Source organism: Meles meles, chromosome 7 (genome assembly GCF_922984935.1).
Source record: "Meles meles chromosome 7, mMelMel3.1 paternal haplotype, whole genome shotgun sequence".
In the NCBI taxonomy this organism is placed as follows: Eukaryota; Metazoa; Chordata; class Mammalia; order Carnivora; family Mustelidae; genus Meles; species Meles meles.
The window spans coordinates 101,087,135-101,114,158 of record NC_060072.1 but is presented as its reverse complement, the minus strand read 5'-3'; the positions used below and the strand labels follow the sequence as shown (position 1 = coordinate 101,114,158).

The 27,024-nt window shown below is 35.9% G+C and overlaps 1 protein-coding gene across 3 annotated transcripts in view; it reads left to right on the top strand.

Moving 5' to 3' along the window:
* Positions 1–22,836, top strand: part of TAFA2 (TAFA chemokine like family member 2) — a 509,650-nt gene extending 486,814 nt beyond the window's left edge. For all 3 annotated transcript variants that reach the window (XM_046010603.1, XM_046010601.1, XM_046010604.1), the window contains exon 5: positions 20,770–22,836. In XM_046010603.1, coding sequence (XP_045866559.1) covers positions 20,770–20,781 — 12 coding nt within the window. In that variant the 3' untranslated portion in view covers positions 20,782–22,836. The remainder of the gene's footprint in view (positions 1–20,769) is intronic.
* Positions 22,837–27,024: the final 4,188 nt, after the last annotated feature.

Sequence of the window (27,024 nt, the reverse complement as noted above, 5' to 3'; positions counted from 1 at the left end):
ACATTTCCTAATGATAAAAGGTATAATTTCTCATGAGGAGACTACATGATAAGTGACTTTTTGGTTACATTAGTGCTTGCATGCTACTTCCATTTTTACTAGAATTAGTAAAAATTAAATTCTCACGATGGTCAAGCAGTATCATAAACACTGAACACATACTACTTTACTTGATCCTCACAACCACCCCAGAGGATAGGCTTATTATTATCTTCATTTTATACATGAGGTCTTTTTCCACATGCGAATGAGAAATAAGGAGGTTTCCCAAAATTACATAGCTCATAAGCAATGGAGTGGGGACTAAACCCAGGCAGTCTGGTCTCCAACTTACAATGATAAATATTTGAATAGGAAAATATTTAAATGGACCCAATAATTTTTAGCTTCCTCTCTGCTACACATTTCAAATCAGTTTGCATTGGATGGGTTGGTGCCTAAGATGCTCTTTTCCTTCTGCTTCAATTTTCCATTTAGATTCTTCTTTATCTCATCTCTTCAGAACCCCCTAAAAGCAGAGATAGACTATTTTCTTTCTCCTGACTGACCTCAAATTCCTCTGGAACTTCATTATCCCGAGAACAACTAAAGAGTTTGGGGAGAAGACATCCCTTCAAAGGAAAAGCTAAATGCTACAGTGGAGGGAAGAGTGCCCTTCTTTTTCTAGATTGTTTTTCTAAACTGGGGGATGTCTCAATCTAGCTAGGGTATAAAGCAATTTAAGTCAAGCATTGAGGAACTCTTTGCCAACAGTCAAGCTGATAACATGTGCCAGAAAAGAAGTTTGGCTTCCTGTACACACACAGATTGGTTCACTACCTTTTCCTTCTGTTAAACTTTGTAAATCTCACTGTCTGAAAAGAAAGAACAGCAGCTTCCAGGGCTTTAAAAAAAAAAAAAAAGTCATTGAGGTCTCTTGTGTTCATTCAGGGTCTATCAGTTCTGCATTCCAGGAATGAGACTTGGAAGGAGGAAGGTATGCAGCATGTGTGTTTCTAGTTCCTTTTTGTGTGTGCCCACATGAGAACAAGGACCATATCTGCTTTTGCCCCATCCTCAGTAGGTAACTGAGGCATAGAGGCAACAGCAATATTTGTTGAACAAAAAAATGCATGAGTGAGTAACATCTGCGACCTCAGCACCTACTACACTCTCCTTGTGTGCTCCGTAGCCACCACACCACCCTCCTTTCCTGTCTTGGGTCATTCACACATGCTGTTCCCTCTGTCTAAAATTCTCTTTCCCCAATCAGTAGCTAGACTGACTCTCACCGTTATAGGCTTTTACTGGTCTTATTTCTCAGCAACTATGCTAACTACCTCAAACACCCCTTTCCTCCTCTTGACTCTACTTTTCTCCTGCCATGGCCTAATATATTAGAAAAAAATATTTATTGTGTCTTTTATTAGCCTCTCCAGACTGTTGGTTCATAGGAGTAGTGATTTTTTTCACACCCAGGACGGTGTCTGCTACTAGGGATGTGCTCAATTAATGTTAGTCAAGTGAATGAATGGAAGAACCAGATGTGCAGGACCTATTTCACTAGGTTTGAAGCCCCAGAATGAGGATCTCAGTCCCCCAACTATCACTTGCTGCTTAGATGCATCTTCCAGAAGTTTCACTTACATTTATCTGAACGTCAGTTTCTTTAACTATAAATTGAATAGTAATTAGTAACAAGGCCTAATAACCATAAATAGTAAATGGGGATAGTCCAAAGAACAATTTTGAGGGTATAAGAGAAAACAAATGGCACTGAGTGATGCCAGCAATTATGATCTAAGAGGTGGAGGCTAAAGAAAGGGTGAGGAGGTTTTCAGTTTTCCCTGAGGAGAAGGGTCAGCTGTCTTTGGCATTCTAGTCTAGACCAGAATATGGAGTCTGCTGCATTTTGCTAAGCAAAAATTAACTTCTCTTTGTCTTTTAAACTACTAGCCTCTTTATTTGGAAAAAAATGGGGGAGGAATCATGGATCCTGAACTAAATATAGAGCATATAATTGGCGTGTAGGAGAGAGAGATTGTATGTACATTATTATTTTGGGGGGGGGGGCGAATCAATTGGTGTGGTATTTATTTACTTTGTCCTTTTATAAGAAACTTGATGGTATTTCACTTATACCACCACACCTGATGTCAAACGAGCATGTAATACTTAGGTGTAGGATAATTGTCACTGCTGAGTATTTCATGGGAAAATTCTCCTGACACTGTTAAGCAGCAGTATGGAAATTACTCAAGAGAGAAATGCATTAAAAAAATTAGGATAATTTCTAACTGAAATGTTAACTGTAATGAGTATGCCAGAATCAACCTTGATGTATCTATTTGGACATTTTCCACATCCCAAGTGGTTAGTCTAATACCAATTAAAGCATCACACATTGCTATTATCTTCTTGCATTATTATTTTCATGAATTAATTTTGTTTTAAAAAATCAGAACTTTTCCAAATGAGAATAAATTTAAATACTCGAGGTGCGAATGTGAAACTGATGTCAGGACCCATACATATCTATAATTTCAAAGTCTGAAACCAGAGGATCATGGGAATAATCCTAAAAAAAATTAAGATGGAGGAACTGACCTTTGGGTCACTTAATTGTTCCCTTAGCTATTCACAGAGAATCCAAATGGTAGTTCTATGTTTCTTTCTTGTAAAATTATGTATCACTTTCCTCTTATATTCATAACTTCATTTTTCCATTTATCTATCCGCCCACCCATCCATCATTTCGGTTTTGCAATTTAATAAATATGAGGCATCATTTATGTGCCTGGAATGCTGCTTAGCGCGGATGAGCAAAATGTATGCTAATATCTTTTTTCTAATACATCATAGTTTACTGTGAGAAACAAAGAGATTAATAATCAAAATATGATGAGATATGTCTTAAATGTATGTACAGAGCGCTGACTGGATGAATCACAAAGGTTTATGAATTATGAAGTGGTAATATTTCTTCTGAGACTTGAAAGAAGAGCATTTCAGGCAAAGATAAAAGATATACAAAGATAAGGAGAGAGGAATGGGCACATCAAGTCCTGTGAGTATTAGTTATGACTAGAGTAGAGCCTGTGTCTCTCTGAAGGGAGGGAGGAAGGTAGGTGGGTTGATATGAATTCCAGCTTCATTCTTTGTCACATATATCTTTGGTAAGTCATGACACTGACCTACTTTATGACTGCACTGGCTCCGACCTATGTAGATAAAATCAGGTGATTATGGTGACCAGAACTCAAAAGCTTCGTTCTTTCTCAGACCACATTTTCCAGTGAGGTAGGGAGAGATCTAGGCATGATGGGGAAAAGGGTTGTTCTTATTCCTCAAAGACTCCATTTTTTTTTTCAAAATTGGGAAATACTTTTTTATATGAGAACATGATTAATTTTTTTTCTGCTATTGGCCTTAACTGCCCTCAGCTCTAAAATTTATGTAGGAAATGTTTTACTTTGATTCATATTACCAAAACCTTCTATTAGAAATTACTAGCCACTCCTTCATGTGATTATATCATTTATTATTGTTATTCATGTTATGCTCTCAAATAGTAAATTATTCAAATATTTGAAATTCAAATAGTACATGTTTTATATTCCTGGAGTACTTTGGGAAAGAGATAATAAAGAAAAGCTATGAAAGACTCTATCTAGAAAATGTCATAAATTACAACTGAAAAATGTCATGGATCCCATTCAGATTGTTAATGAGGATCACATAGTTGATGAGCAGAGAATAACAAAGCTGACTTGTGAATGCCTATGGGTGGCTAGACCTGTACATTTGTTAAATGACTTGGTCCCATTTACCAGCATTAAATTGTGGATGACTCAGGTTCATGCTGTGGAAAAATCACGAATTACTATAGACATGCGTATTTGGGAAAGCCTATGAATGGTTAAGTTAGCAAATATTAAATATTTGAATTATAATTGAATATTCCTATATAATACTAGTTGTATAATTCTTTTAACCATCTATGTCAAAAGGATTGTGTATGGATTTCAAAACTCTTTTACTAAGTTTGTGCAGAATGCTTCCAAAATATTAACAAGAAATTCTTAGGATTTTTGTATCAATTAGTTGTAATAGCTTTTTATTTTAGGCCCCATTTATGAGTATATGTTTTCTGAAATTAAAAAAAAAGTTCTAAGAGTTTATAATCATCTAGGAGATATGCAAACCTATCTCCATTGTGAACTTTTATGGATGTTAAGGAAATTATGGTCTCTCTGTCCCTTTATATTTGTTGAAATATTCCCTTTCTCCCAGGTTTGCTTCTTGTAATCATCTGTTGAACTGTGGAGTACCTGATATGTGTTTATTCCTTAGGCAAATGTGTAAAACTCTTCAAGTTCGAATGGAGAAGTAGAAACAGAAGGTTTCTGCTGTGCCTGATGACAATTTTTGATTTTTCCACTCAAAAAAATTCTGGCTCCACATTGGAGCACTAGTGTGGCGAATCCTAGTGTTGGTCGGATTCTAAGGAAGGGATAGCAGTTTCACTGAGGAATAAAGATTCAAAACTTCTCCTGAAATGAGCTCTCATCTTGGTTTATTTCCCACAGAGCAGCAGGTGTGTACACTGTGTTATAGGACCAACTGTAACCTACTCTTTCCTATAGTTACCATTAGCATTCTAGGTAATCCTGATTTCAGGGGGAAAGATGAACTTGGTACAGCTTTAGGGATCAGAAGGCAAAGAACTGTCTCAGTTGTTAGTAAAGAAAGGCATTGAATTGTCTTTTATAGGGAGCATCACTGTTTGAACTAATTACGCCCACAAATTAAAACTGCCCCAAAGAGGTGACCCTAATATTGTCACCTACAATGGCCCTGCAGTTGACATTGTTTTTCCAAGAATAAGAAATGGATAATACAAAACTTTGGGTCTATTAGTGGACTTCTGTCAGTGTTCAACCAGCCTTTAATGTGGAAATTAGCATGTAAAGTACTGAACCATCAGGCTTTCACTCAATCTCTGTAAACCAAGTGAAGATTGTATTCTTACCTATGGTCCAATATTTATATATTTACATTGCCCTCTAATTGAATCAGCTATGTCAAACTAGCATCTAAACAATGAGAAATTTCTGAAGATTCACATTTTGATCAATTTTGGGAATTTGAAACTATAGAACTGTGACAACTATTCTAAAACCAAAAGACAGAAACAACCCAGGGAAGAATATAACTGAGAAGTAGAAGGGAAAAAGCAAAGCACCCAGTATATTAAACATCACAGAGTACATTATACTGTTTTTCAGAAAATACATTCTAGTTTTTCAACTTACAGGAGGCGAATTTTTTCCCCCCAAGATCTACCACACAGGGTAGGATCATCTCTAAATGTAATATTATGGAAAAGGATAGGGATGAGGGTGCACGTGCTACTTCAGCCATGGTACTATCTTGGTACAAGTTCTACCAAATTCTTCTCCAAGTGACAGCAACATATTCTTTATTCAGACAGGTAGCTCAAGGAAAAGTCATGACTAAGAGCGATTTGCATTTGTAACTCAAACTAGCCAGAAGCTCAGAAAAAATGCTGCTCTTAGTAATCTTTAGGCTACTCAGAAGAGTTTCTTCCATGTTTCAGTCCTTCTCCCCAACTCCACTTATCCTAAATTTTGGGTACAGTTCATACTGCTTAATTCTGCTAGCCCTCATATGCAGTAAAGCTGAAGTTCTTGAGAATATAATACTTGAGCAGATAGATTTAAACTTCTCACGTAAGGCTTTAAGTCAGAAAATGGATAAAAACTATCAATTCAAATTAGGCCTTTATAAATTAGAGGGGAGTCTAAAAAATGAACTTAATATCAAATTTGACAGGTAAAGTAATTTACAATTGGGTTCAAAATCTCAATTGTCTCTAAAAATCTGTGAACTATACTGGTATATGAAATAATATTTTTAAGTCTACTCAGATTTCTTCCAAGTAGTCAAAATAATTGTTTTCCCCTTTTAAGGACTTTCCAATGTTTTTAAGTGAAACATAACTGGATCCCAATGTCCTTGTCTTTCAGAATGATCTTAATTTTTTGGGTCATTTTCCACCTGGAATAAACACAAGTTGTGAACAGGGATGGGAGAAGGAAAGTTTTAAATTTCCTTAATATCCCAAAGGAATTTATTAACTCCCCAAAGAAAACTTGGGGAATTTATTTATTTATTTATTTATTTTGGTGCTAGCAGTGAATGTCATCTGAACAGAATCAGTTGATCTGCTTGTGAGTAGAAGAATGTGCATAAATGGCAACACAGTCATCTGCTGTCATGAGTCACATAGAAGGGTTCATGGCAGGTGCACTGTACAGCTTTCAGAGTTCTGAGAAATAGTGCAGGTCCATCTGTTCAAAAGATTCATTTCCAGTCAAGATCTTCATTTATACAGCATAGGAAGCTGAAAGCCATTGACAGATGTATTTGTGGTAAAAGCTTACCAGTTGTGCATTCTAATATAATGAGTAGGCTTCTTAGAAAAATGGAGTCTGCACAGTGATTATACCATCATTGAACTTGGGTAATCTAAATAAAGTTTTATCTCATTTGGAAATGCTTCTTAAGAAAAGTCAGAGTAGTCTGGGGATAGAAGGGAATAAGAAGCTCACTGAGTCCAACAGACTCCCTCGGTAGACAGGAACCCTGGAGATTCAGAGATTTTTAACTGACTTGTCCAATGTGCTTAGACTAGCAGGTAGCAACACTAGTATAAACTCTTATCAGAGTAAGGCCACCCTCTTCCTGAAACTGTGGCATGAAAATCTAAGAGTTTTCATGGCTATAGGAATCACCTCCATTGCTAAACTAACTTATTTTATATATAGGTGACTAGATTTATGAAGATGATTCTTATGTCTTTGCCTTACAGTGCCTCATCTATACCTAAATGCTGTCTGGTCAGCTTACTCTTGAAGGATTATTTTAGATCAACAGGTGCCTTTCATTTTGTAATACCTCATTATATAAGGTGCTTTAAGATAGGACAAGTATGTTCACGTATAGTTATGACCAGCTCAGTGGCTGCTTTTCTCTAGTTTAAATGAGAAAACCTGCTACTGCCGAGTAATGATGTTTTAATTGCACATTCAGTACACCAACTCTAAGGCAAGAGCTTAATTCGTGTACTTGTAAGAACTACATTAAAAAAAATACAACTTGGCAAAGAAGCAGTTCTATTCCAAGCGAGGGAAAGTTCATTCAAATCAGCTTTTAGGATTATAAAGGTTTTCTAGCTTTCTTTTTCCTTTACTTTTATCAGATAAGTTAAATTTACTTATCAGAATGTTAGTTTGATCTGTTGCCTGTTGTGATGTCATGAAACAGCTGTATTATAAAGACTGGACAGGCACTGCATTTAAACCTACCACCTCCTTTTGGAAATACTGCCACATATTTATTCCTTGCCTTCCAACTCTTTAAATATTGCTCATCAGTCCAAAAATAAATCTTTCTCCAATAACATGGGTACTTACTATAAATTCAACATGTTTTTATGAAATTCACTTGTAATGTTCATAATGCATTGTCCTATTATTGTGTGTATAGGACCCATTTTATATTTACAGGAGTGTAAATATTGCTCGATAGTTCCTTATAACAAGATTTTAATAGCCACATTGGAGAAAAAGATTATTTTTTTGAATGAAGCTAAAGTGATAAGATTCACGTTGATGCTGTGGAAATGGCAGTGATTTCACAAATTTATGTAGACTGGCAAACTGAACAACTGGGATTTTAAAAAATCTGCAATATGGGATAGAACTCAATGTAGAACAATATCAGCAGAATCATCAGTAACAAATAAGGAAATTTACGAATCTGCATTTTGTTTTGGCATAATTATACCACATTTATTTTTTAAGGTTAGATGGCTATAGTGTTATTTTCATAAATATTTGTTCTGTATGCAAAGTCTGATGGCAGCTGGCCCATTAAAAAGACAAAGTAAGAATGAAAAAGAATGGATTAAGTATCTATAAACACTAGTAATGTATGATCAGAAATAATCAGGGGCAAAAACTAGGAATTCAGTGCAGAGGGCTAGAAATGTATGTGTGTGTATACATAATATATAATAATAATTACCATACATAGTGTTTATTATGTGCCTGGCACTGTTCTAAGCACCTGACCTATTCGCTTATTTGCTCCTCAGCTCATACAACTCTGTGATGTAGGTACTAATATTATCCCTGTTTTACTCAAGGTCACACACTGAGTTATCAGCAGAACTAAGCATTGAACCTAGGAAGCCTGGCTTCAGGTACATTCCTTTTAACCACTACTCTGTATCATCTCATCTGAAAAGAGTCTCACTCCCAAAGTAGGCCCAAACAGTGACACTTCCCTCTTAATATGACTTTTATGACTAGTAAGAATACAAAATGAATAATTGCACATCAGTTTCTATAAGACACCAAAAATTAACTTTAAATCAATACTTACACAGCAAGCAGCAGTAATGTCCCCCTCCAATAATTATTCTATGTATCACCTTTTGTGTAGGGTTTGGGAATTACCACCACTATCACATGTTATTTAAGAAGCATTTACCTGGACACTTTGGAAGGATTATCTGATTTAACCACAATAGCAAATGCATGGGGTCTGGTAATACCATTCTTGTATTATCAAGGAAGACGAGGCTCAAGGAACTCAAATAACTTATTCAGCCCAGTGTGAGAAAATGTTAAGGAAGAGATCTGAACCCGGGCTGTGCGTTCATGCCTCTCATCATAGCATTTTGCCTCCGACTGATACCTCAGGTGGCAGGCCTTGAGCAGGGAAAAAGGAATTACAAACTCCATGAATAGAATTATTTTAAGAACTTTACAAAATCATGTTTTACACTTGGGACAGGATAAATTCTTTAATTTCCATTTTAGCCTAATTTAGCTTCACTAGAAGACGGACAGAGGACACTGCATAATGTTCAAAATATAAAATAAAAACAGTACAAAACAGCTGACTTAATTTCATATTTAACCGACGTTATATATGCCATTGCCTGGTTTTGTTTTCCGTAATTAGAACGTGATCCTAGCACACATTTTTGAGAAATCTCATCAGGACCCTATAATAGATTTGTTAGACTGGGAAAAATAAATGGATAGGTTTTTTTAAAAGGGGGCTAATTCTTAAAGAATTAGTGCTTTTTGCTTAAAATTAGCAGGTTAGCTCTATCCTGGTGGGTGATTACTGAGATAGCTTTGTGCTTGTGACTAGAAAAGCTGCCATTACTATTATTATTATTACTGTTATTATTATTACCTTTTGCCTGTGTTCAGCTGTCAAGTATTTTCACTTGCCGAATTGGCTAGTGTGCAGCACAAATTTACATAAAAGAACAGCTGTGTGAAGCATTGCCTTTGGAAAGGCAAATTCACTAGGTGGTGATTAAAGTGAATGAGGGGCACCTGGGTTGCTCAGTTGGTTAAGTGTCTGCCTTTGGCTCAGGTCATGATCCCAGGGTCTTGGGATCCAGTCCCCAACAGGCTCTCTGCTCAGTGGAGAGCCTGCTTCTCCCTTTCCCTCTGCCTGCCAATCTGCCTACTTGTGCTCTCTATCTCTGTCAAATAAATATATAAAATCTTTAAAAAATATAAATAAATAGAACCAATGAAGCTCAGGACACAACTGTAAGGATCATGGGACCACTTTCCTCTTTCATGCAGTATTCTATATCAACTACCCTCAGAACCAAAAGACAGTACGTTCATGGTAGCCAATGCTATTTCTTATCCTGTAAAAATGGTTTTATTGCACTTCCTGCTTTTAGTTACTGAAAACTTGCTGAAAATCATCTGTACAAGCTACCACTTTTTATTTACTATTTGACCTCTATCAAAAGATATGGCTTGAGTGAGAGAGAACAATATTTAAGTTCTAAAAATAAGGCAATGCTTAATGTGTGTTAAAAAATTAATTTAAAATAAACAATAGAGGCGCAAGATGGCAGAGGTGTAGGAGACTGAAATATAATCAGATCCCAGGAGTTCAGCTTGTTATCAAACCATTCTGAACACCTACAAACTCAACAAGAGATCAAAGAGAAGAAGAGCACCAATTCTAGGAACAGAAAATCAACAAATTTCTGGAAGATAGGACATGCGGAGAAGTGAATCCCAAGTGACAGGATGATAGTCCGTGGTGGGAAAGGCCAGCTCCCCACAAGTGAGAGTGCAGGGGAGTACAAAATTGGAACTTATAGAAGTCTGCTCCACTGAGGCTAAGTGGGGGGTGGCACCCTCAACAGGACAGTGTGGTCTCAGGACCTGCAGGGACACAAAAAGACCAGGGATGTCTGAGTGTGGCAGATCTCCCTGGAATTGGAGTGGGAAGCTGGCTGCAGAGATGGAGCTGAACAGGGGGCTCTCAGCTCGGGATTACCTTAAACCATGATCCAAATCACAGTCAGACCACTGGCAGGACCCCACAAGCAGCAGATCTGGGGAGACCACCTCCTTACTCCTCTGGAAAGAGCAGCATAAGAGCACGCTGCAGGCATCTACTGGGTTTGGAGACTCCAAATGAGGCCATGCACCAGAGACAGAAACGCTCAGTCACAGGCTGGGTGAACTCGGAGTCTGGCCGGAGACCAGGGAGACAGGAGGGATTGTAGGCTTTTCTCCGAGTGTGCATTGAGGAGTGGGGCTCTGAGCTCTCAGCCCCTATGGGGCCAGAGACTAGGAGGCCACCATTTTCATTCCTGCCCTCCAAAGCTGTATGGAAAGCATTCAGGGACCAAAAGCACCTGAGAGTGAACCTGAGCAGATTACATAGCCTGGCCCCTGGCGAAGGTGATGCAGTTCTACCTCGGGCAAACAAAGACATTTGAGAATCACTGCAATAGGCCCCTCCCATCAGAAGATCAGCAAGAACATCCAGCCAAGACCAAATTCACAATGAATGAGAACTGCAGAACTCCAGGGCTATGGGAAAGCAACACACAGAGTTCATGGCTTTTCCCCCATGATTCTTTAGTCTTTCAAAGTAAAATTTTTTAAATTTTATTTTTTACTTATGCTATTTTCTTAATTTTCCTCTTTCCCATTTTAATGTTTTTAAACTATTTTATCAACACCTTTTTAAAAATCTTATTTAAATTTTCATTGTTATAGTCATATTTTATCCTTTCATTGTATTTAACCTTATTTTTTGTATACATATAGGTTTTTTTTTTCTTTAAATTTTGGGATACAATTTCTCCTAACAGATCAAAATATACCCTAAATCTAGTGCATGGCTTTGTTCCAATCTCCAGCCTGATCACATTCTTTCCTCTTTTTTTGAACCAACTTACAATTCCTTTTTTAGAATCCTTTTAAATTTTCATCTTTACACTCATATTCCATCCCCTTCATTATGTTTACCCTTATTTTGTATTTTGTATATATATGTTCTTATTTCTTTAAAATTTTGAGAGGCAGTTTCTTCTAGCAGACCAAAATACACTCAATCAAATGTGTGCCTCGGTTCTATTAACCACTTATATATATAAACATATATATATATATATAAACCAGTTATATATATATACATATATATATAATTATATATATATAATTAGAGAATCACTTTTCTCCAGAAAGGGATTTTATTTCCCCAGAAAGGGATTCTCTAATTTTATATATATATATATAGATAGATAGATATAGATAGATAGATATAATTATGTATAATTATATACATATAATGTATATTATATATGAAATAATATATTCTCATAATTATATAAAAATTATATATATAATTCTTATATTTAATATATAAGATATAATTATTCTTATATATATTCTTATATATAATTATATAATTCTTATATATAAATATATATAAAATAATATATTCTCTAATTATATAATATATATTCTATAATTATATATTCTATAATTATAGAATATATATATAGAATATATATATAATATATAGAATATATATTCTATAATTATATATTTATATATATATTTATATATATTATATATTTATATATAATTATATATATAAATATATATTCTATAATTATATATTCTATAATTATAGAATATATATTATATATTATAATTATATATAATTATAATATTTAATTATATATATAATATATTCTCTCTCTATATATATATTTAGAGAATCCCTTTCTGGAGAAATAAAAGAACAAAAATCTAACCAAGTTGAATCACAAAAGCTATTAATGATGTGCAATTAAAAATGGAGGCTCTTTTCCCTATGACCCTGCAATTGCACTTTTGGGTATTTACCCCAAAGATACAGATGTAGTGAAAAGAAGGGCCATTTGTACCCCAATGTTTATTGCAGCAATGGCTACGGTTGCCAAACTGTGGAAAGAACCAAGATGCCCTTCAACGGACGAATGGATAAGGAAGATGTGGTACATATACACAATGGAGTATTATGCCTCCATCAGAAAGGATGAATACCCAACTTTTGTAGCAACATGGACGGGACTGGAAGAAATTATGCTGAGCGAAATAAGTCAAGCAGAGAGAGTCAAGTATCATATGGTCTCACTTATTTGTGGAGCATAAGAAATAACATGGAGGACATGGGGAGATGGAGAGGAGAGGGAGTTGAGGGAAACTGGAAGGGGAGATGAACCATGAGAGACTATGGACTCTGAAAAACAACCAGAGGGTTATGAAGGGGCGGCAGGGGGGTGGGGGGGGTGGGAGGTTGAGGAACCAGGTGGTGGGTAATAGGGAGGGCACGTACTGCATGGAGCACTGGGTGTGATGCCAAAACAATGAACACTGTTATGCTGTAAATAAACAAATAAAAATAAATATTTAAAAAAAAAATGGAGGCTCTTACTGCTACGATAATGAGGCAGAAGAAAGAATTAGTGATATAGAAGACCAAATGATGGAGAATAAAGAAGCTGAGCAAAAGAGACACAAACAACTACTGGACCACGAGGGGAGAATAGGAGAGCTAAATGATACCATAAGATGAAACAATATTAGAATAATTGGAATTCCAGAAGAAGAAGAAAGAGAGAGGGGCAGCAGGTATATGGCAACAAATTACCCCAGAGAATTTCCCTAATTTGGCAAAGAGGAGAAGCATCAAATTCCAAGGGACACAGAGAACCCACTCAAAATCAATCAAAATAGGTCCATACACCATCATCTAAGTTTAAAATTTACAAGTCTCAGTGACAAAGAGAAAATCCTGAAAGCAGCTCAGGAAAAGGGGTCTGTAACATATAATATAACATATAATGGTAGAAATACTAGATTGGCAGCAGATCTATCCACAAAGACCTGCAGGCCAGAAATGGCTGGCTCATGCCAGCACTAAATGAGAAAAATATGCAGCCAAGAATACTATATCCAGGTAGGCTGTCACTGAAAATAGAAGGAGAGATAAAAAGCTTCCAGGACAAACAAGAAAAAAAGAATTTGCAAACACCAAACCAGCCCTACAAGAAATATTGAAAGGGGTCCTCTAAGCAAAGAGAGAACCTAAAAGTAGTAGACCAGAAAGGAATACAGACTATATACAGTAACAGTCACCTTACAGGCAATACAGTGGCACTATGTTCATAATTTCAATAGTTACCCTGAATGTAAATGGGCTAAATGCCCCAATCAAAAGACACAGTGTATCAGAATGGATGAAAAACAAGACCCATCAATATGCTCTCTACAAGAAACTCATTTTAGACCCAAAGACTCCTCCAGATTTAAAGTGACGAGGTGGAAAAAAATTTATCATGCTAATGGACATCAAAGAAAGCTGGGGTGTTAATCCTTATATCAGGTAAATTAGATTTTAAGCCAAAGACTATAAAAGATGAGGAAGGACAATATATCATACTTAAAGGGTCTGTCCAGCAAGAAGATCTAATAATTTTAAATACCTATGCCCCTAACATGGGAGCAGCCAGTTATATAAACCAAATCATAACAAAATCAAAGAAACATATCAACAATAATATAATAATATTAGGGGACTTTAATACCCCCCCTCAGTGAAATGGACAGATCATCCAAGCAAAAGATCAACAAGGAAATAAAGGCTTTAAATGATACACTGGACCAGATGGATATCACAGATATATTCAGAACATTCCATCCCAAAACAACAGAATATACGTTCTTCTCTAGTGCATATGGAACATTCTTCAGAATAGATCACATCCTGGGTCACAAATCAGGTCTCAAATGGTACCAAAAGACTGGGATCATTCCCTGCATATTGTCAGACAACAATGCACTGAAACTAGAACTCAATCATAAAAGGAAAGTTGGAAAGAACTCAAATACATGGAGGCTAAAGAGCATCCTACTAAAGACTGAATGGGTCAACTAGGAAATTAAAGAATTAAAAAAATTCATGGAAACAAGTGAAAATGAAAACACAACTGTTCAAAATCTTTGGGACACAGCAAAGGCGGTCCTGAGAGGAAATACATAGCAATACAAACCCTTCTCAAGAAACAAGAAAGGTCTCAAGTACACAGCCTAATCCTGTACCTGGAGGAGCTGGAGAAAGAACAGCAAAGAAAGCCTAAACCCAGCAGAAGAAGAGAAAAAATAAAGACTGAGCAGAAATCAATGAAATAGAAACCAAAAGAACAATAGAACAAATCAACAAAACTAGGAGCTGGTTCTTTGAAAGAATTAATAAGATTAATCCTCCTGGCCAGAGTTATGCAAAAGAAAAGAGAAAGGACCAAAATTAATAAAATCATGAAAGAGGAGAGATCACAACCAATGCCAAAGAAATACAAACAATTATAAGAACATATTATGAGCAACTATACATCAGCAAATTTGACAGCCTGGAAGAAATGGATGTGTTCCTAGAGACATAAAAACTACCAAAACTGAACCAGGAAGAAATTAAAAACCTGAACAGACTCATAACCAGTAAGGAGATTGAACCAGTCATCTAAAATCTCCCAACAAACAAGAGCCCAGTGTCAGACAGCTTCCCGGGGGAATTCTACCAAACATTTAAAGAGTAATTAATATCTATTCTCCTGAAACTGTTCCAAAAAAATGTAAATGGAAGAACTTCCAAACTCATTTTTGATGGCAAAACCAAAGACTCCATCAAAAAGGAGAATTACAGGGGCACCTGAGTGGCTAAGTGGGTTAAGCCTCTGCCTTCAGCTCAGGTCATGATCTCAGGGTCCTGGGATCGAGTCCCCCATCGGGCTCTTTGCTTGGCAGGGATCCTGCTTCCTCCTCCTCCTCTCTCTCTGACTACTTGTCATCTCTCTCTGTCAAATTAATAAATAAAATCTTAAAAAAAATAGAATTACAGGCTAATATCCTTGATGAACATGGATGCAAAAAACTCTCACCAAAATATTAGCCAGTAGGATCCAACAGTACATTGAAAGGATTATTAACCATGACCATGTGGGATTTATTCATCGGCTGCCAGGTTGGTTTAACGTCTGCAAATCAGTCAATGTGATACAATACATTAATAAAAGAAAGAACAAGAACCATTTGATACTCTCAATAGATGCAGAGAAAGCATTTGACAAAGTACAGCATCCTTTCTTGATCAAAACTCTTCACAGTCTACGGATAGAGAGTACATATCTCAATACCATCAAAGCCATCTATGAAAAACCCACAGTGAATATAATTCTCAATGGGGAATAACTGAGAGCTAAGGTCAGGAACACGGCAGGGATGTCCACTATCACCATTGCTATTCAACATAGTACTAGAAGTCCTATCCTCAGCAATCAGACAACAAAAATAAGGCATCCAATTGGCCAAGAAGAAGTCAAACTCTCTCTCTTTGCAGATGATAGGATACTGTATGTGGAAAACCCAATAGACTCCACTCAAAAACTGCTAGAACTATTATAGGAATTCAGTAAAGTGGCAGGATATAAAATCAATGCATGGAAATCAGTTGCATTTCTATACACAAACAGCAAGACAGAGGAAAGAGAAATTAAGGAGTTGATCCCATTTACAATTGCACCCAAAACCATAAGATACCTAGGAATAAATCTAACCAAAAAGGCAAAGAATTTATACTCAGAACTATAAAGTACTCATTAAAGAAACTGAGGAAGACATAAAAGAAATGGAAAAACATTCCATGTTCATGGATTGGAAGAAGAAATATTGTGAAAATGTCTATGCTACCTAGAGCAATCTGTACATTTAATGCAATCCCTATGAAAATACCATTAATTTTTTTCAAATAAATGGAACAAATAATCCTAAAATTTATATGGAACCAGAAAAGACCCCATATATACAGAGGAATGTGAAAAAGAAAACCAAAGTTGGCAGAATCAGAATTCCAGACTTCATGCTCTATTATAAAGCTGTATTCATCAGGACAATATGGTGTTGGCACAAAAACAGACATATAGATCAATGGAACAGAATAGAGAGCCCATAAATGTACTCTCATCTCTATGGTCAACAAATCTTCGACAAAGCAGGAAAGAACTTCCAATGGAAAGAAGACAGACTCTTCAACAAATGGTGTTGGGAAAATTGGATGGGCACATGCATAAGAACAAAACTGGACCATTTACTTATACCACACACAAACATAGATTCAAAATGGATGAAAGACCTCAATGTGAGAAAAGAATCCATCAAAATTCTTGAGGAGAACTCAGGCAGCAACCTCTTCGACTTCAGCCACAGCAACTTCTTCATAGAAACATTACCAAAGGCAAGGGAAGCAAGGGCAAAAATAAACTATTGGGACTTCATCAAGTTCAAAAACTTTTGCACAGCAAAGGGAAAAGTCAACAAAACCAAAAGACAACTGACAGAATGAGGAAGATATTTGCAAACAACATATCAGATAAAGGGCTAGTATCCAAAAATCTATAGAGAACTTATCAAACTCAACACCCAAGGAACAAATACTCCAATCAGCAAATGGGCAGAAGACATCCAGATGGCCAACAGACACATGAAAAAGTGCTTAACATCACTGTGCTTCAGGGAAATACAAATTAAAACCACAATGAAATACCTACCACCTCATACCAGTCAGAATGGCTAAAATTAACAAGTCAGAAAATGACGGATGTTGGCGAGGATGTGGAGAAAGGGAAACCTCCTACAGTGCTGGTGGGAAAGCAAGGTGGTTCAGCCACTCTGGAAAACAGTATGGAGGTTCCTTAAAAAGTTTAAAAAAGAACTATCCTATGTCCCTGCAGTCACACTACTGGGTATTTACCCTAAAGATACAAATGTACTGATCTGAAAGGGTTCGTGCACCTGAATGTTGATAGCAGCAATGTCCACAATAGCCAAACTATGGAAAGAACCTAGATGTCCATCAACAGAAGAATGGATAAAGAAGATATGGTATACATATATATAGGAATACTATGCAGCCATCAAAAAATATAAAAGCTTGCCATTTGCAAGAACATGGATGGAACTAGAGGGTATTATGCTAAGCGTAATAAGTCAATCGGAGAAAGACAATTATCATATGATCTCTCTGATATGAGTAATTTGAGAAGCAGGGTGGGGTCATGGAGAGTAGGGAGGGAAAAAAAACAAGATAGGATCGGGAGGGAGACAATCCATAAGAGACTCTTAATCTCAGGAAACAAATTGAGGGTTGCTGGGGGGTGGGGGATAGGGATAGGGTGGCTGGGTTATGGACATGTGGGAGGGATGTGCTATTTTGAGTGCTATGAAATGTGTTAAGCCTGGTGATTCACAGACCTGTACCCCTGGGGCAAATAATACATTATATGTTAATAAAAAATAATAATAATTAAAAAAACAGGAGCAACATTTTAAAATGTTAGATTGCATTAATATTGTTTCAACAACCCTTGCATATCAGGAAAGAGTCAGATGGCACTTGTTTTCCAACAAGCATGCCAGAATTTTAATTTGAGTAACTTGGACTTATTTACTAAAGTATATAAATCATAAAGGGGTTTTTTTGTTACATTTTAGACAATTTCATTTTAAATATTACTATTTCTTGTGTATTAGGTGATTAAAATTGATGACAATATACATACATTCAGAATCATCCTTATGTTTTTCAATCTTTGGTTTTGCCATTTCACTTGGTACAAATATGGAGGTTGTTAAAGAGGGGGTGGAGACGTGCTCACAGGTGCCCATATTTTGTATTACATTGGAAAGGACAAGTAATTACTTAGCCTTTGTTTGGATTCCTTAAGAGTTCCTCTAATTTGACTAAATGCCTGGTAGTGTGATCCTCTCCTTGTACTTTTGTGACTCTCTTGTTAAAGATTTGTGCATTTAAAAAACACAAAACTTTTATTATTCTACCTCAGAGTTGGCAAAGCTAGGTGTTTTCATAAACATCATCATCTCCTCACAGCAACTCCATGAGGCTAACAGGATTATCCCCTTTCTACATACAGGGAAACTAAGGGTCTGAGAGGTGGCATGATGCCTCCACTGTACCTGCAAGTACTACATTCTGACCTTAGCCTAGAACTCCACATGTCAAACCACAATTACTTGATCAGAGTAACATACAATAATGAAATCGAAAACAAATAGCCCAGTTAAACCCCATTTTTATCTCATTAAATGCACTAGGATATTTTTAAGATTAATAAACTAGGAATAGTTTGTAAAACTGGAGGGAAAAAGTCATTTTAATCATGTTTTGATCTATGTTAGACAATTATCTTAGTCATGTTTAAATCTTAATTTTTGAGAAATTATTTTAGCTTCTATAAACAGAATAAAAATGTAGATTTATGATATTTTTAGGATATGCATTGTATATATGTGTCCATGTGTATACGTGTATGTTTCTGAGATGGAGGAAAATTTGTTCCAGTACATAAACCTTTGATATTGTACTATAAATGTGAGTGTCTATTTTTAAAATTATGTGAAAAACAAAACTTTAATATATAGTTGAGAAACTCACTCCCCAGCTTTATATAAACTAGCAGGATGAAATACTTAGCTTGGAATGAAGATAGAATGCATCTACCATACCCATTGAGAGATTTCTTAGAACCAGGGTTTGAAATGACACAGGAGGACAGGCCACGTGCTCCCATGGGATCACAGCACCATGTCCTTCCAGCTGCCTATGCTGAGTCCCTGCTGAGGCTAACCCATTTGTTCTCTCTTACTCTCTCTCAATTCCTCTCTTTTCTTTGCACTATTTTTGGAAATACAGTCTCTTATCATGCTTTTTGAGTCTTCCTACCAAGAGAAGAATCTCCAGAAAAGACAAGTGGATCTGCTTAGGCAATGACCATCAAAGTTTGTGTTAAATCAGTATTTATCAAGAAAGTTTATCCTAAAGAGTTTGTATTTCTCATAATGATCAGCTATCTCCATTGACAACCTCTGACATAATGTCTGTAGAAAAAGTCATATTTACTTTCCATGGTGCTCTTAACATTCACACTCCGACTGGGAGCCATTCACAGAACTATAAAATGACAAATCGAAAGTGAGATTGCTGCCCTACCTAAGATAGCCCCTGCTCCCAGCATCTCTGGAGGTGAGCAGGCCCCGTCTGTGTTTGGTCCTTCCATCCTCAGTTCAATTCCTTCCATAATGCCTCTGTGGATGGGAGTAAGAAGCTTTAAATATGCAAGCAGAAGCTTCTTCCTTGGGCGGGATAGCTGACCACAGAGACATAAATAAGATGACTGCTTCCACACAGAAAATAGTTGTTTTTGAATGTATAGCTTCCTTTTGTAGTGTAATTTGAGACTGGGTGTGGTAGAGCCAGAGTTAGATTATTTTACTTAATGTTTCTCTTTCTTATAGTTGATCAAAAACCAACAAAACCAACCTTTCCTTAAATATTTTATGAAAGGATGAATAATTATATAATTTGGTGGAATAAAACTAAAGTATCCACAGTAACTTTCAAGAATTCACCTTTTGTTATAACCATTGCTTAAAAAGAAGTTATGCAACTATAAGTACCTTGGTATTAGAGAATACCTAGGAATTCATTGACACAGCAGAAATCTTTCTCTCTATCCGTGTATCATCTACATGTGTGCATACAGATCAATCTACATAGGTATTAGGTATTCCAGACGTTTACTATTTTTTCCCATACCCAGTCTTTGGACCTAAATAGGTGTGAGAAGCCAGTGTGAATCTCCCTTAGTAATATTTATAATAGCATTAATAATACTATTCTAATCAATTTTTTGAGAATTTCTGGACACTTTTAAAACTTAGTGAAATAGTGTACAATCATTGTTTTTCTCCCCAGATATTTCTTTCTCCTCATAGTTATTTTTTCTGAAATCTGATTGGGTCAAATAAGCACTCAAGTTTTAAACTATTTCAAGAATTTATTTTATAGAGCCAATGCCCAAGGACTTTCTTGAAGATGTGGTCTGATTGTATTCCTGTGAACTAAGGTCTTTCTTTACTGAGGCCTGGCATAGAGTGTTTATGATCTCTGGATTCTATCCTCCAAGACTTTACAAAGAACAAAGATTCCAGAATTATTCTTTGAATTTGAGACATGAAGCATCACCAGTTATGATCTTCCTGGTCACAGCTGCAGTCGTTTGCATAGTTGTGCAAGTGGCTCTAAAAATACTGTGAAAGGATTAAAAGAAAAAAAAAACTTGTATATTTTTTATAAGGTGGCAACATCTGAATATGCTAGTCCTTTAAAATTCAACAATTTATTTGATACAGCAAATACTACTACTTTGAGTTATTAATTTCTAATACTAAATTGTGTTTGCAGTTTTAAGATCATAGCCTTGCTATAAAATGATTATATTTTCTTCTTCCTTTGTAGGTAACCCATTAACAAAGGATAAATCAAGTGATCCTCAAGCCTGATTACATTGAACATATGCACAGAAACTTAATTCCTGAGGTGATCTTGAAGGGAGATTTTTATATCACTCAAAAGAGGCACTGCAGAGTCTTATTTCCAAGGGATTTCATGGCTCATAATCAGCCTCTTCTTGAAACTGAGACACTTAAAAAGTCAGACAAGAACTTCTATGTCATGAAGATTTTGTCAGATTTGAACTGTGTTCAACTTGTAAAGTTGCACTTGCTAAGAGAATTTGAATTTGCCATCTGAAGAGTTGGTGTTTCCAGGTGATGTCAGAGACACTCACCTTTATGGTTCTTGGCCTCAAGCGTGACTGTTTTTCTTGCTTCTGAAAGTCTGCCAAGTGCACCGGCCTGCTGCCATGGATGTGTTTCTGGGTCTGGTCCTGTGTTCATTGGCTGGTGGGACTGTACCCAGCTTTACTGACATTTTCTTTGTGAACTTCTCCGGCATGGTGTAGACTGAGATGATTTTATTTGTAACCTAATCTTGGAGCTCTGAAAGCCTACATGTTTTAACATCTTAAAGTTGCTTTTGTTAAAGGAATGGAAATATATATCCATTGATAATATTGTTGGCAAGTAATAGTTATCTGAATACATCAATCATATAAGAATGTATAGACAAGCTGACATGTTTCCCCAAAGCTAACATACTACTGCAGCTCTCTGTCAGTTAAATAGGTAGTAGTTAGAACTGAATTTCCATTTTCATTATATGCTATTTTGTACTTCTAGAGTACTCTCCCTCTTGGTTGTTTTGTTTTGTTTTTTAAGTGAGCTTTTTCTTCTGTTTATATTTACTTTTTCCTTCACAGAAATCAGCAGTGAGCAGTCAAGTATGTAGGTAGCCTTCAGTTTCAAAAAGTCGCCAGGGATGCATGTGGATTTCTGATTTCTTAGCTTGAGAGTTATTCACTTAAGATTTCTTCTAGTAAATTTTTTTTAACTGTCCTATCATTTTAATAGATTGTCCCTTGCTCGCTCCCAATGACTGTTTGAATGCTTATATATTTGTTTGTTCAGTCTGTTAATAAAATTGTTCATTTTTCTTGGTCTTGAATTTATAAATATTTGCTTATAGTTGTCCCATTCAATTTCTTATGTCAGTTTCTGTCCACAGTTTTGTAGTCATTTTAACATTTTTTGTTTTCCAGTTCTACAGGAAAGTCTTACAAATATTTAAAGGCCTTAAACATGTATGTACTTTTTTTCTAAGTTATTAGAGGATGTATAATTTTATACTACATTTATTTTATTTCATTTGTTATGTGGAGGTAGAGAAGAATTGAAAATGCATAGCCATTCTGTAATAATATTGTGTAAATGTATAGTTGAAGGGATGTAACCTGAGAGACTTCTTTACTCATCTTAACCTAATAGGAAGGTACTTCAGAAATTGTCCTATTAGAAGTTCCATTATGTTAGAAAAAATGTGACCATCTTTCATATTTTTAAAACTCACTGACATGGTCAATTAAGTCTATGTTGGTTTCCATGACGGAAGCTGACATACCTTGGGGAGCTTTGGTCTGAGAGTTGGCAACGAATTTCAAAGACCAGTACATTACCCAGAATGTCTTCCGGGCAGAAAAATTGAAAATGTAAGATTTGTCAAAAGTCAAATTTGTAAAGTATACTTTGGACACTGAACAAAAGTGTATTGCCCCCCAAGTCCATGGGATGAAATGATTTCCTCCCTCCATGTTAGTTATACATAAAATTAATTAGATGACTCTGAGTGGATTTTGCAATAGTTCAAGACTATATGAATTCAGAAAGAAAAAAATAACAATTGTTCTGGAATTTTTGCATCAATTGTAATAGCATTAATTTCTTTGGAGCAAAGTAGAAACCTGTATTATTTTGGAAATTATGAATTTGTCCTAGTTTGTTTGAAATTGTACATCATGCTTCTCATTTTTTTAACTGAGTCCTTTAAAACAACACTGGAAATTCTGTATTATATACAAATGTAATACATGCATATCAATAGAAAAAAATAAATGGAATTTCAAATATACTAATTAGATTATCCCCAGTAGAGTAATGTTGTGACTATTCAGAAGAGGTAAATAAAATTGGGATATAAAATGGACTCTCTTCATGAGTTACATTTGGAGAATCTGTTTTCTAGTGTTTTATTTCAGAAGTACGTCAGTTACTATCCAGAAAAACCTCTGAATTCATGGGGAGCTGACATAAATTTTTCAGTCTAACTTTTAATAAAAATGCATGGCAACTCTTGCCATTTACACAAGGTTCCAATACCTGGTTTGTTTCTTTGCTAGGAAACAATCGAAAGAGATATATTTAAACTTGTGCTATTATTTGCTCATATCTTGACTATGAGCACAACTGATGTACGTTTACTAGCAATATGCAAAATTCTTTTTATTATACAAATTGTTAAATATACTGCTTATCCTTTAAAATTTATTATACATGGAAATGTTAATGAAAATATCAGAGATGTCTATAACTCAGCTCTCAAATTTTTAAAAAAATAATTTTGAAAAATAGGTTAAAATTCACAATCTGTTACCAAAAAAAAGTGAAAAATTGTGTGCCCTTTCCCCCACTGTCCTCCAATGCCAAAATCTTATAAAACCAAGAAACTGACATTGGTACGATACCATTAACTCAAATACAGGCCTTACTTAGACTTTACCGGTTTCACAAGCAGTTTGTGTGTGTGAGAAAAAGAGAGAAACCGAGAGAAAGAGAGAAAGAGATCTTATCCTTTTCAATTAACTTAGTAAAACTTTACAGTGGTGTGTATTACAGTAAGAATATGGTTAATGACAGACGGATTTATAATAACATTTTTCAAGTTCTCTATTTTCAGAATAATATACTTTAACTTTGCTTTTCTTTGTTTTTTTGTACATTCTTGTTGCCATAACATTAATGGAGACTTCCAGTTTTAAGGCCAGACAGTACCACATGTGATTTCTAACTTCGTTTTGACTTTAATGAGTGAGAGGAGAACTGAGAATATGTACGTAAGGATGAAATAAAAAGGGAGTTGATCCTGTTCTTTATTTCCCTTAGCAAGTCCTGTGCTGTACAATTAGGCTGCGACCTTTGATGATACACAATAGCTAACAGCACAATGATTAAATGGGACTTGATCTTTATGAAGTTTTATTTTCTCAATTCATAGATGATATATCCATCTGAAAGAGCCATCTATGCAAAGATATCAAATAATATTTTTCATCATCCTGCCTTTTCTCCTTTTGACTTACTTAAGCGGGGAGAAATAGAATGATGGCAGACACTCTGCTAGGAGAAACAGAAAAGTCAGAGAAGACATACACACTGGGAAGCCTCCTACTGCCCCTACCCGCATAGACAACATACCCATGGAGTGTAGCACATTACTATTTTTATCAAGGTAAGAATTTCTCTTCTTTTTCTTTTTTATATAGAATGCTTTGAAAAAGAGTAGAGATAGCAGATTTCTTCTTGTTTTTATTTGCACTGTGTGAGACCAAAAAGTAGTGTAAACATTACAATTATCTGGCATTTAACAGACAGTTACTAAATTCCTAGTAGTTATATCCGGCTAGATTACATTTGGGGGTTAGCTGAAGTTTAATCTTTTAACCTTTAAAATACTTTAAAAATCAGCTTATGAGGTACTTTTTCAATGTTCTACTTAGGCATGGCACTGTGCTAACCTATGGGAAAATGGGTACACAAAGGACTTAATATTTCATATTTGTTCTGATTTTTTTCATGTTTTTAATATATTGCAAGTTACTAAATAGGATGCACTATGTCATAAATATTTGTGTTGTTACACAGAGTGACTGAACTTTATTTTTGAACTTTATTCTAGAAGTTAGGTGAACAGGACAATGCATGTCCATAGTTGTGTTTTATAGTTTTTAGCAAAAACGTGATTATGGACCTGAAGAGAAGTAACAGAGGACTAAAATAATCTGGGGAAGAGGAAATGAGGCCTGATCTTAGATTATTACACTGAGAAGAATGTGAAACAATAGATGTCAGTGCCAGTTGCAATTTAAATTACTTGAGGATCCTAACAATTATCCATGCTTGACCCTACTCTCTGATATGCTCTTCTTACATGTGCCCAGCCTTTAATCCTAGATCACTTTTTTTTTTTAATAAAAGCTCCCTAGGTGATTCTAATGAGCATTCAGGGTTAGGAACCACTAATGAAGGGTTTTGCACAAGATGGAAGTGATGAGCTGGGTGAAATGATTGGATGAATCAGAGGAATACATGGAAGAGAACTTCAGAAGGCCCTGGGCTTACTAATACAGGCTAACTGAGGCTCAATTAAATATGACAGAAAAACCTGGGGAAGAGCAAGCTTAGTGGCAGGTAGAGACAATGAGTTCATTTTTTCAAGCCTATGGAGTTTAAAGTACCAATGAAACATTCAGGCCATGTCAGATAGGAAATGAACAGGTTTTATTGGATTTGTAATTGGAAGTTATTGTTGATTTTGGAAAGAGAAGTTTCAATGAAGGGCTTACTGTAGAATTGAGCTTTCCTTGGTTGGACATTGAATAAGAGATTTGCAAGTGGAAATAGCACACACAGACTTCTCTTTGAGGGGATAAAGGCAAAGTACAGTAGTGTTTATGAAGGGGAGGCAGAATCCAAAAAGTGCATTTTTTTTAAATATGGGAGAAAAGAGTGTGTTTATATATGCTGCAAATGGAGAGGGAGGAGGAGGAGCAGTATGTTAAGAACCTAGAACTGAATAAATGAAACAAGATGGGATTGGGAGGGAGACAAACCATAAGTGACTCTTAATCTCACAAAACAAACTGAGGGTTGCTGGGGGGAGGAGCAGTTGGGAGGGGGAAGTGAGGTTATGGACATTGGGGAGGGTATGTGCTATGGTGAGTGCTGTGAAGTGTGTAAACCTGGCAATTCACAGACCTGTACCCCTGGGGATAAAATACATTATATGTTTATAAAAAATAATAAAAAATTAAAAACCTAGAACTGAAAATAAAAAGAAAATGAAAGCTGGGGTGTCCATATCTATATGGAAAGAAAGTCATAATGTGTAAAGAAGAAACAGAACCGGGGCGCCTGGGTGGCTCAGTGGATTAAGCCGCTGCCTTCGGCTCAGGTCATGATCTCAGGGTCCTGGGATCGAGCCCCGCATCGGGCTCTCTGCTCCGCGGGGAGCCTGCTTCCTCCTCTCTCTCTGCCTGCCTCTCTGCCTACTTGTGATCTCTCTCTGTCAAATAAATAAATAAAAAATCTTAAAAAAAAAAAAAAGAAACAGAACCAAATCCCATAGAAAATCTAATGGGGTGAACAATGAAGAAGCAATTGGTGCTTAGGTCTTTGGTGACCATCCACACAACAATGTCACTAGTGTGGTAGACCATAAATCAAAGAGCAATTGTAGGGGTTGATAAGCCCTATGGGTGAGTTTCAGCTTATACCTGGGCTACTGAGAGAAAGTTAATGACTCCAAGATTATAAATAAATAAGAGAAATTAGCCAAGTCATAATATTCTTATTTATAAAGTAAAAACACTTTGTCTCAGAGGATTGTTGTGAAGGTTCAATGAGTTAATATATGCAAAGTACAGTGTGTAGTACATAGTATTTACTAAATGGTCATTCTTCATTTGTGAAGAGATCAGTTCTGTTCACCTTGAAATTGGTGTAAAAACTGTGTTGATAGAAAATAATAAAACCATATCATATATGATATAAATAAAAAAGTTTTGGGGCCCTGCTGGTATTTGTGCTAAATAGAATGAGAAGATGTCGAGACACTGCATTTAAACCACCTTTTTTCAGAAATTGTGTGGCTGCAAAGAAGGTTAAAGAGTAACCAGTGGCAGACTAAGTGAAAATACATTTTCTTTGACAGAGACCAGAAAGGTTGACAGCTGAGCAAAAGAAGAAGTAGAGAAGGAGAAATTGATAAAAGAAGGGATTTATTGGGAACAGGTTGGGAATATCAAAGGGAAGGGTTAGTGTGAGAACAATCTATGTTTTTGCTGTTAGATAAATGAACAAAAGTGGATGAAGCTAGGGAGAAATTTAAAAGCGAGGTTAAAGGAAATAATGCCTAGGGGCCTCTGGGCTGAGGGAATAGCAGTACATAGAGGTTTTAAATAGAGGAGATTTATCTGCTGAGTACACAAGATACAAAGTTTGGTTTAAAATTAAGGGAAACAGAAACTATTTGAAGCAAATT